The sequence below is a fragment of the Homarus americanus genome, unplaced genomic scaffold (genome assembly GCF_018991925.1).
Source record: "Homarus americanus isolate GMGI-L3 unplaced genomic scaffold, GMGI_Hamer_2.0 scaffold30768, whole genome shotgun sequence".
NCBI classification, from domain to species: domain Eukaryota; kingdom Metazoa; phylum Arthropoda; class Malacostraca; order Decapoda; family Nephropidae; genus Homarus; species Homarus americanus.
Window position 1 is genome coordinate 585927 of NW_024746690.1, and position 12309 is coordinate 598235.

The window sequence follows — 12309 nt, forward strand, 5'->3', positions numbered from 1 at the left end:
TAATTATAGAGAAACCAGCAGGTTATTCACTAAGAAGTAAAAAGTAGCAATGTAAAATCAACACATTGTTACCTGTATGAAACAAATGAGATGAAGGTGCATGACAATGGAAACTAAAAACAAATAAATCCATACAAATAAAATGTTTTACATACACTATACTTATAAAAAAACATTGGTAAGGACTTTACTCACCATTTCGCGCTGTGAACAGTGGTGTGGTGATATGTTGGTAAGCTGGCGGTATTGTGTGTAAAGTGACATGGGAGATGAGGACATATTGGTGGCAAAGGCACAAATAAGGCCTCTGAGCAGCTGGGGGAAGTCTCAGTAAACCTGGGAACATGACATAAACAGCACAGAAACTTAAAATATTAGAGGAAAAATTCAAGACTCATAAGTGGGTTTGTTCACTTACCTAGAAAAGCCTCCAATCTTGGCCCAGAGCATTGCAAGTGCAGAGTTCAGACCAGAATACAGTACACAGACAAGGCAATAAAATGTTTCCAAGAGTGATACCAGAGAAACCAATTTTTTTTTTAGCTCGTAAGTGTATTGTCTAGATTCAAAAAGTTAAATAATAGGAAGTAAGAAAGACCCACATTAACATAGGAATTAAACAATGTACAATTCACAACTGAATTTTTTATTACTGAAATATAAGATACCAATTAATAATGTAGCTCCATTTATTATACATATACAGCATTTGGTATTTTCCATTTATTCACTTTTCACTGTTAAATATCTTTTAAAATCACTGGTCACTTCTATATATACTATCCTTGAGTAGTGTATATTATCAACAGTGACTAGTACAATACATTAATACAGTAATACAAAAGCTTTTAAAAAACTTTAGCAAAAATAACTACATGAAAATAGACTGAATATGAGGTCTCTGAATATCACAGATGTATTCTAGGAGACAATATTTGTGTTGTTATGTAAGGGAAACTAAAGCTGTACAACACTTTGGTAGCTTGATAGGCTAAATAGCATCATCAGGAAAATGTAAGTACAGTATGGTTAAAAAATATTAAGGATATCAATTACAGCGCTAAGAAACCACAATAAATATTTACCCTGTACTGTAGTGGGAAAGAGCTTATAATTCACATACGGTACCTTACTGAACAGGCTCTCTCATGACTTTTCATATCACCGAGTACGGTAATATCCCATATCTAATTCCCACTAAGTAGTAACAATGATTATGAACTAATATACTCATCATCAGTAAAATATAATAGGTACCATCTTGATCAAATAGCTACGAATCAAAAGGCACTAGGAATGAAAGCTTTGGCCATTGCAAGAATAGGAGCACCTGTAGGGATACCAGGGAATGGCCCTGAGGAGCCGGCAATGTCCAGGTGTGAGTACTTCAGTGACTGATTACTGTCCTTGCCATGCTGCAATGGAAGATAAGTCAAATCATTAATTCATCACATTAAGCAAACTTTGGTCGGATTTTTGTCTGACACTTCTTTCACAGCTCCAATTAATTTCTATACTTCTTATATCAATATCCCATTCACCCCTAAATAGTGGTTTCAAGCACATCATAGGTTTACAGAAAAATTAAATGTTAAATATTTCAATTTCATAATTTCCTGCTCTCCTACCAATAATATGTTAATAGAATAACTCACCTTGTCAAGACCTGAAGCCATAACAAGGAAGGCTGAAGGACTCTGGTGTCCACGAGGTGTGCGTGAGGATGGTAAGTTGTTACACTGCAGAACATCCTCATACTCGCTCTTCCCACAATGGAAATCATAATCCTCTCGGCGAATGGATGATATCTAGAGAAATAATTGTGATGATTTATGATTTTTTGTGTTTAATATGAAAGCTCCACTTTTATCTGCAAAACTCAATTCTTGTGATTAACATATCCTGTACAGTATTGTAACAAGTGACATAGTTTAAGGGAAAACAAATAGCAAAACCAACTACTGTATGCAATGAAAAATAAATCACTGTTACAAAAGCTGAAATTTACTTCACACTTGGAAAATCTTGTTACAAAAAAGTAGGGAGTATCAGTTATTTTACCCCTTGAGGAATACTTATTGTATCTTCCCTGGGGCGTTTCCAATTAATTGAAGGATCGGTATTATGAGATTATTTTAGTGGGCACTACGGACAGATGTATGAACCCAAGCACAAAGTAATGCCATGGTTATTGCTAGTGCCGAGCCCTCAGTTTCTTGGACAGATAATAAGAACTAGTACTGGTTAAAGATCTACTTATGTAATGTGTATGCAAATTATGGGAAAGTGTGTGTGTAGGTATATGTTCTCTTTCTTGTCACTTTTAATACTTGTCTTCTATCACACTCCCATAAAACATTTTCTGTCTATAAGTTTTCTATACTCTTTGATTCACTACACAAAAATATCAGACAGGAGTAAAGATATCATACAAACAAACTTCCAATACTTATATTTCTATGATACTTAAAATGTACACTTACCTCAAAGGGATCAGCAACTTGTTCCCCAGCAGCCTGCAAGGTCTGAGACATGCTGTTAATCTGGGCTGGGCCATTATCCATTACGGCTGTGTATGAATCCCCATAGGCAAGTACACAGTGACCCGTGAGTGTTGCAATGGTCATCAGATATGGATTTACCTGTCAAGAGGATTTTTTCATATTATATATTTAATTATCAACCATTTTATATTGAGGGTTCATTATATGTTAAACCTCCATCTAATGGATTATATAGAGAAAAAAGTCTGCTATATGGAGGTTTCACTGTAACAACTATCAACTTTGCATAATGTTTTAATGACATCAATGAAGTACTAAGTGGTTTCAGTCACAAATTTGATCATCTACTGTATTTTCCTCCTCTTGTAGAACACTAGTACAGTACTGTCCAGGTAAATTATAGGTATGTACAGGGTATGTTAATTACGGCTGTAGGATGTCATGGAAGTGATTATAATGTTCACCCTCTAATTTAACTAATATGGCCACACTATACTGTACTGTAAACTGTATGTAAATAACTATTATTCAGTTTAATATTCTCTTCTCAATCTATTCACATCATCATACCATCAGTGTAGGAATATTTGACTTACTTCCTTGCCAGCCATTTCCTTCATGTGGCACAGTACATCAGCCATAGCCATTCGACCCTCTGCATCGGTGTTGCCAACTCTTACACGGACTCCAGCACGAGAAGTGATGATCTCGTCTGCTACATAGCAATCTGATCCAACACTGTTTCGTACCATTGCCATTGATCCAATCACCTGATTTACAGTACAAGAGGTGTGTTTAGAATGAATTAATTAAAATGCTGTTCTAAAAGTATTTTTTTTTAGTCTACTTTCAATAAATGCCAAAGCACTCTGAACTTAATCTTTTTATGCAATGATGAATTGACTTGGCATTAATACCTTTATATTTTGAGGTTGAAGCTTTGTTAGAATCTGCATGAATCCAGCCACTGCAGCTGACCCACACTTATCCCTATGCATGCCAGCCATGATGCCACCAGCCTTGATATCTGCTCCACCAGTGTCATAAGTGACTCCCTTCCCAACCAGCATGAGGGTTTGCTCAATTGGTCCTGCACCTTCGTACGTCAGGTAGATCACACGGCCCTGGTGACGAGGCACCCCTGTTGGACCACAGGTAGTTCTACATCAATTCAGACACTTATGGGATTTAGTAGATTACAGTCTTTAATATTAATAGTAAATGATACATTGATAAAACTCCAGGCTTCAGCTGAAGCCACTGAAATCTGACACCTTTCATGACCACAATAGAACATTTTAAAGCTGTAATAATAAGTCAAGTGGCCATAATAGATCTATTATAGTCACCCTCAACACAAGGACTTTGGCCCTCAGGCCATTCCTGAGGGAGGTTTCTACTTCAAATCTTTTTTGAGGACTTGACACCCTAAGAGATAGAGGCTACCAGCCATGCAACAGACTCATTAACATACCTTTGGCACATCTATTAACAGCAGAAAATAATGGGTAATCTTTGCAGAGTTTGGCATCATCTGATACTACTTCAACAGATACTTTTGTTCCTCGGAAGACACTTCTCACATATTCTTCAACCCTCGGTGGCGCCATGCGCTCTGGATCAGATCCCCCAATATCACGGGCCACAGATCTAGAATATTGACCAAAACATATCTGACAATAAAACTGCATATTTAGGAGTCTTCATTTCTTAATGCCAAGAAAATATTTCTACTTAAAAATAGTTTACTGTACATTGTATACTGTATTTCTAATTATATTTTGAAAAACAAAACAAAACAAAGATAAAACAGATTATTTCATTAATACAAACCTTCCACTCTCCAGGGCAAGAGCCAATTGAACTGTCTTGTTGTCACCTAAGAAGCCAAGTACAGAAACCTTTGATGCTTTTGAGGGTACATCTTCCCTCACCTAAAATATGGAAATAAACTTTGATGCAAAAATAAAAAAATGGATATCAATAATCTCATATAATTTGTTATTTAGTATCGTGTATGTGAATTCTGTGGCAAGTCTTATCGTTTTTTACAAGTTCTAATAATGATTTTTACAATAAGTATCTCATACTAAACATGTTACTCTAATTTAAATGTAATATATGTACAGTCGGGGACAAAAGTTCGCTCCTCGTTGTGAAACTGATTCACGGAAATAAGTCTCGTTTGGGGATGATCCTGCTTCATTTTGGGAGGGAGTGAACTTTTGAGCCCAACTGTACAGTACTGTACAACAGACAAATTCCTTAGAAAAAAAAAAATCGTATTTATCTACCTATTATCTTTACAACTACAGGTATCCTTCGTTTAATGATGGAGTTGCATTCCTGAAAACCTAACATAAAGTTAACTTATTGCAAAATGAAGGATAAGTGGGGATGCAGCTTAATATCAGATACATATTTTAGTAAAGCCCCAAAATATCCATAAGTATTACTGTAATTCCATGTGAGTTGTAACACCACTCTAACCAGTCCCCACCACCATTACCACCACACCCCAAGTCAAAATTGCCATCAGTACCACCAATACTATCATCACTGCATGTCGTCTACTCGTGAGTTTGTTTACAAAAAATGAAGATTAGTGAACTGTAACTACTGTGTCCAAAGCTGAAAGTAGTATAGTAATAAAAAATTTAATAATTTACTGATAATTCAAGGGTCATTAATTAACACTAATTAATGAAATTTCTACATTCTGAATCCAGATCCTTAATCAGCATATAAAAGAGTACCTTTGTATGAGATTTGAATAAAATCTACATCATGACCTCATGTGCCGAAACACATGGTAAAAGGTCGGGCATTTTGATTGTGACTAACAGCTTTCTTCTGTACTGTACTCATAAATATATAATACAAGATATGTAGAGTTGAATGGAAGGACTTGATTCTAGCAGTCATGGATCAACATCAAGTCTAAGAGCCAACAGTGTACAGTAGTTATAAACAATGAAAATATCCAGCAGGTTGATCATTTGGCTTAAAATACCATTAAATCTGACACAGTGATTAACTAAATTCACAAAATAAGGTGGCTGAGGGTACTGTGCTGAGTTGTCATAGATAAGATAAGACTGACCATGTTAGCTATTGTACCCATCATTATAGAGGGCTCCTTTATCTTTTCCTGTAAACAGGTGGAGTAAGTCAGGTCTGTAGGAAAACCAGCAGTCGAGAGTATCATTCACCAATTTACAAGTGGCCACCTTGATCTCTGGAGCGCATCTCCCTCCAACACCTGGCAAGACTACCAAGAAGAAGTGAGAAGAATACACACATAAGCACATTCTTCTTACCTCAATAGGCACATACAAGGCATGGAGAGCTCCTAGTAGCGTAATAAGGTCAGCATGTTGAAAGCTCTGGTCTGGTGCACGAACAAGTAGTGGGCGTTTCATCCCAACTTTCAATGCTCTGGAAAAATTGGCAGCTTAATTTATGTAATTAAAACAAGATAGTTCAAGCAGAAATTCTCTCATCATATTTCTATTGTATGTCTTTATGTAAATAAAAAAAGCCTATATATGCAGTTTCAGAATACAGATGATATTATATTCACATATTAATAGCTTGATAACTGCTACAACAATAATGCAAAAAGAATGTTATATTTTTTTTAAATTATGCTGTGCATGACAAAGAAAATGCAAACAATGTTATCTAAAATCATATTTTATTTAAACTGTTTAAGTCTTTAGTTACAAAATACAATAATACATATAGTACTGTACTAGTTATTTTACCCTATAACATATAGGTAAATCCTTAAATAGTTGTCTGTACTGTACATGAAAAAATTACATATGTACGGAAAACCATTTGTATCGTACAGTATCAGTGTATAATCAAGAAAAAAAAAAACCACCGACCTCTTAATTCCAGAAGCAGCAGCATCTGAAAACCTCCGCACATCATCATAGTCACGGTTGAGAAGCCCAGTTGGTGCATAAACTAAACGGTTCGCTGGGACATTTACACTCACACAAGCGCCATCTTTTGCCAAAGACTCATCTATATGATAGAAATATTGAACATTACAGATTTATTTAAAGGTTTAATATCTTGATAAAGTATCTCCCGATAAACTGCAGGATATTTACAGGTCAACTTAACATATGGGTAAAACAAACAACATGCACCATTAAACTATTTGCCTTCAATGAAAGGAGACATTAAGTGGCAGTTTTCTCACGAGTTGTCACAGATCATTAATAGATGACATGTTATTAAGCAAAAGTTAATCACATGAGTTTCTGATCTTGTTAGGTTTCATCCACAAACTGAGTTTCACCGCAATCTATTTCTGGTTGTCCAGGTTATTAGACAGGTACTACTGGGTAACTTTATTTTCCCAATGCTTGCTTCAATGTGACAAGAAGAAAAAAGAAAAAATACATTTACTCACCAAAGGCAGCCTGAGCTTGGAGAGGAGCCAGAAGGACATTCAAAGACCCTTTCAGTTTATCCAGTGAGTCTGTCACCAAAATAATGCCATCATAACCAGCGGCCGACAGAGAGGACTCGGCCTTCACCTCACAGGGAACCCTGAGGATTTACAAAAATTTAGTACCTGGACTGTATTTCAATTCAGACACAAGTCTCATTTCAACTACAGCACTGTTTAACCGATAGTTTCAAGTCCCTACTTCTCTTTAAGGAGAGAAAAACAAAAAGCAAAAACATTTTGTTTTGTCAAGGAACCAGCAAGATTTTTTCCAAAACAAGTTATTAATATAATACAAGCTCAAGTCATGACATCAATTCCTGTACCACTGACTTGTAGTACAAACTACAGGTAACAACTTTTCGTTAACCATAAACATAATTATCAAACTTACTAGATCTCTGCATTCAATACTTTTGTGGTCAAATGGATAAAGGTCACAGAGGTCATAAGTCTAAACACAAACCTGGTGTACACAGCATGGGGCTGGCCCTCTACTGAGAGCTCTAGAATTTAAATCCTACACTTACCAACGAAACAGGTAACTCAAGAAAATGTACCAATATAAAATAAAACAAACAATACCTTTTGTCAGCCATGCTCAGCCAGAGAGGGTGGAGGGGATGTGAGTTTGAGTGCAGTCAAGATAACTGAAGCTGGGGCCTCAACCTCCCTGACAACAGTCTCTAGTTGCCAACTATCAAAACTGCCACAAATTGTACAATCAGCTGCATTTTCTACCATCAACCAATGGACTTACTTTACTGATTTAGTAAAATGTACAGTAAGCCTTGTAAAGATAACTACTTTCAGGTTTTAAAAATAAGAATGAAATGTAAAGGCAAACAACTGTCTCCCCATCATTCTCAAATTACAAATTACATTTGGCATTTTTCCCATAATGGTTAATGATTCTCTTTATTCTTAGTATGGTGGAAGTGTGAAACAGAAATATGCATCATCATGGTATTGCTTCATCATTTGTTATTATGTATATCTTTACAGGATAGATTATGTAATGCATGCCAAGCTCTTGTTTTTGTTGAAAAAGATAAAATTGTTTATAAGGGATGAATAATTAAATAACAAACTTAAAAACTTATCTTACAGTACCAGTAATGACCTGAGTGGTAAGGCTTTCATTAAACCACCCACTTTGGTGGTGTCTCTCTCATTTATTATTACCTGCACTGAACAGTGCTGTATAAATTCAAATTTTGAAATGAGCATGTCATGATTTTTTCATCAAACAAATTTAAAAAAAATCTCAGCTATTATGTATTTCATCAGCATTCTCTGTTATATAAAAAGCATGATTTAATACTGCTTGTAAAGTCAAGTTCAAAAATCGAAATGAAGAGTACCTTAGGATGAAGCAGTGTGCAGATTTTTTTTTATTTTTATTACTGGTACAGTATATCATACAGTAGTATGTATAATTACTTATGAGAGGTATGGAACCTAGATTACAGTTTTGAAAAAAATAATAGTTTAGATCAGGGGTTCCCAAGCTTTTTCTAGCACGACCCCATCCAGTGTTGTCAACTATCCAGTGCGACCCCAAATCATTTCACTGGCAGACCCAAAGGACCCCAGTGACCCCACCGACCCCATGACCTCTTTGCGACCCTACCTAATGAGCCTTCCGACCCCATTTGGGGTCGCGACCCCAAGTTTGGGAACCCCCAGTTTAGATGGTATTTTTATGTAAACAATATAAAGTTACACAAATAAATGCAAGGATACATAAAAAGCATAAATTTACATTCTTCTGTACTCATCCATTAGGCATACAAATACCCTTTTCATTGCACATGCTCACACATCTGTTCCTGACATCCCCCATGTCGTATAGCTACATACCCATCAGAAACTTCTGTACCCAGATCTCTTCAGAGTTTCATCATGCATTCATCCAATGGCCCCTGGTTTCCTTTGATGATTCTTGCCTTTTCATTCGCCGTCCAAATGTTATCAAGCACGGAAGATGATAGCATCCTTCTACAGCTATTAAATCACTAATTTTGGATAACCTTGTACTTATAAATGGGTCAGCTGCTGCATGCCAGATTAGGTCTGCAGACTTTTTGAGAATTTCCACTCTGTGGACCTAGTCTGACTTCTGTGTTTGGCAAAACATGCAGAGTAACCAGTCAATTGGTGGCAAAGAGCTGCATCATGTGGCTGGTGCAGAGCTGCTTGTGTTACTGTTTTATAAAATTTTGGAGTGAGGAGAACTGGGAGAAAACAGAAACGGGGTAGAGTACTAGTTTAAATTTATGGCTATATGGGGAAGAGAAGGGGTTCACTAAACCTGGGAGAGTCCCCCCTCTTAGCTGATCCCCTGAACTAAAACAGTCAAGTACCTGTACTGTATTGTATTAGATGTTCATTAGGAAAGCAGATATTTGTAACATGTGACTCATACAGCTCTTCCACTAATTAGCTACCATATCAAGTTTCTGACAAGGTATTCATCCCAGATAAACAAACCATGACAAGTACAAGATAAGAAAGATTATGAGTACAGTATGTCAAAGAAGCTACCAAATCAGTTTCTAAACACAGGGCTGTTATTTGTGGTCAATGAACCTTGAGCAATAGAAACAGGTTATCAAAATACCCAGCAAAGCTTGTTTAACCTGTTTGAGTGGTGTGGATAGAAGCAACAGAGAAAAAATCAATGCACCAGTATCCCATATCTTCTGTATATACAGTACTGTATTTTATACATCTTAATAATTTTCTTCTTCATCACAATATAATAAGCAAAGTACTGTATCTATTACAGAACACAGGTAATCAAGTCTTCATCTAATTTCTACAGCAGTGAAGGCAGTAAGTTGTCTAACAAAGATCTATACACTCAAGGTCAAGAGGTGGTGATATTGGCTCTCAACACACCATATCAAATTAAATCTCAACTCACATCAACATCTGTATTTTTATCTTAATCAAGGGGCACTGATAGTAGTGCACTGATAGTAGTCTGCTACCAGATACCGTACATAAATTCAGAGTAATGCAGGTACAGTATACTGTACACAGTTCAGCATGTATTTAGACAATGCAGATAGTACCGATATACAATTCAGTATGTATAGTATAGTATATAGAGAACGTAGGTACAGCACGTATACAGTTCAACATGTATAGAGACAACATGGTCACTAAATACTGTACCTCTGTGCAACTTTCTACTCGCATGACTTCAACTTGGAAAAAAAATCCTGAAAAAATATTAATAAAGGAACATAATGATGTAAGCTTGTATCAATTAATCTTATCAATGTTATTTTATTTTAATGGGCTTTTCCAATTTCTCTTGGTCAATAAAGTATGACTGTCTACTTTTAAAAACAAGGCAATTGACTTTGAAAAAACTCTTCAAATACGATCCACATGCAGTTCATTGATCAAATGTTGGTGCTTTTATAAGAGTGCACGGTATTTTACCTCGTCAAGCATACTTTACCCATATTTGAAGAGGAAACAAAAACAGTCAGAAAATTATTGCTTTTGTTTTTTGAGAACAAGAAAGGTAGCCATTACCTAAAATTTTTACCTTGGAAACAACAGTTGTAACGTACGTGTCTATGGTTGTAATGCGCATTTCTACAATTGTAACGCATGTATCTCTACCAATATGTCAAGGGTTCGAGCCTCGGCCCGGACACATGTGAGAAGAGTGTTATCTAGTGTGACCCTCACTACCAAACATCACAGTTTCCTCCTGTACTAACACTGGATAGACCAACCACTTGAATGGCTAGTAAGCTGATAAGCGGAGAAAATTAAAAGAAAAAAAAACAGCAACTATTTAGTAAGTGTGTATAATGTAATATTAAAATAAAGCCAGTTTTGAAGATAATGTACCTAAGCAACATAATACTCAGGAACAAGGTCCTGTGTTAACCTGCAACTTTATACAATTTTCATATCGAAAATAATTTTTTCTTACGCCAAGAATACCCCAAAATTGGTGGAGGAATTTTAATTTTCTAAAATTATTTTCCCTAAATCTTATTATAAATAAATACGCTCCATCTTCCCAGTGATGCCATGTTGACTGCGAGAAGAGCATGGAATGTTTCACAGACAGAAACATGCAAATGCTTCCTAGCAACCATTCTATCTATACACATGAACACTACAAGTGCGGGTGACCATCAGGTAACATTAGTTAAATAACCTACCTATTATAGTACAGTGTTGCAGACTTTGTTTTAGAGTAAGTTAGGTTAGGTAAGTTATAAAAAAGTTGCTGGGAAGTGTTTGTCAATAGCTATAAAACAAAACAAGGTATCGTCTAATTGATGGAGCGTATTTACCTATACTACAGTAATAGAAACTAATGGAAAAACAAATTTATGAAAATTAATTATTTCACCTGTTTTAACATATTCTAGAATTAAAAAAGCAGTTACCGGTATAGAAGTAGGTTAGTCATCAAAATTAACCACAGACAGATAGTTAAGTATTATCTATAATTTGGGGATATAAACAAGATTACAAGAAATAAAGTAGTGGAGGTCTTCATCACATTTACAGGAAAATAATTACCCATATTAGCCTCAAAACACCGTCAAATAAATATGGTCATTTAATGGACTCACTTTTTTTTACCTTTCAATCTGTCATCGTGATTCTCAATTATTTCAGGAATTAAATGAACTGCAGTTTATGATAAGTCATTGTTAAAGAACTAATACTGCACTTTACAGTACTTGATCCTCATCACTTGCATAACAATTAGGGGCCCCAACATACTTCTTGTTCCCTTCATAATAGGGTAATTTCACGATATACTGTACAATATATATAATAATAAAGTAAACCAGCTCCTACATCAACCATAACATAATCTTAATTCTGAGTACGATTTTATGACCTTAATTACAGATACATTGTGGTAAAATACACAATATATAAATACCTTTGGGTACTCATGTTGCTCTCAACGTATGGAGGAGGTGAGGTGACTGAGGGAGACAGACGACGTCACGTCCACGGGCAGGTTGGGGGAAGTCATGATGATATGTTTTAGTAGTTAGTTTAGTTAAGTTTAATTTCAGCAGTCGAGAGGAAAACAATTGCTTACTAAGTGTTTCTTACTTTTAGCGTGTTACTTTTTGTCATAAAACTTGGCCCTGAATGATGTTTTACAGTACTGTACTTGCAAAGAACAGTTTCATTGTTATGATTTTCTACTATCCAGTTTTTACATAATTATGTCCGGAGTTATACCGCATGGTGTACACGATGAACAGTTAGAATATTAGGTTCTTAAATTTCGTTGTGCAATAGCATTCTATACTGCAAATATTAATAACAATG

General features: G+C 35.7%; 1 protein-coding gene across 2 annotated transcripts; it reads right to left on the reverse strand.

Moving 5' to 3' along the window:
* Positions 1–630: 630 nt before the first annotated feature.
* LOC121879402 (putative aminopeptidase W07G4.4) lies at positions 631–12060 on the reverse strand. Of its 2 annotated transcripts, none has more exons than XM_042386030.1 (11): positions 11909–12060; positions 6934–7073; positions 6398–6539; positions 5825–5942; positions 4338–4438; positions 3979–4154; positions 3422–3645; positions 3101–3274; positions 2484–2642; positions 1656–1808; positions 631–1415 (listed from the first exon to the last, which is right to left on the reverse strand). In XM_042386030.1, exons 1-11 carry the CDS (start codon positions 11920–11922, stop codon positions 1281–1283), a joined length of 1536 nt encoding a protein of 511 aa, XP_042241964.1. In that variant the 5' UTR covers positions 11923–12060; the 3' UTR covers positions 631–1280. The 2 variants fall into 2 exon arrangements, with proteins under 2 accessions (XP_042241964.1, XP_042241963.1); XM_042386029.1 differs by lacking the exon at positions 11909–12060 and adding an exon at positions 7558–7670.
* Between the last annotated feature and the right edge of the window lie 249 nt (positions 12061–12309).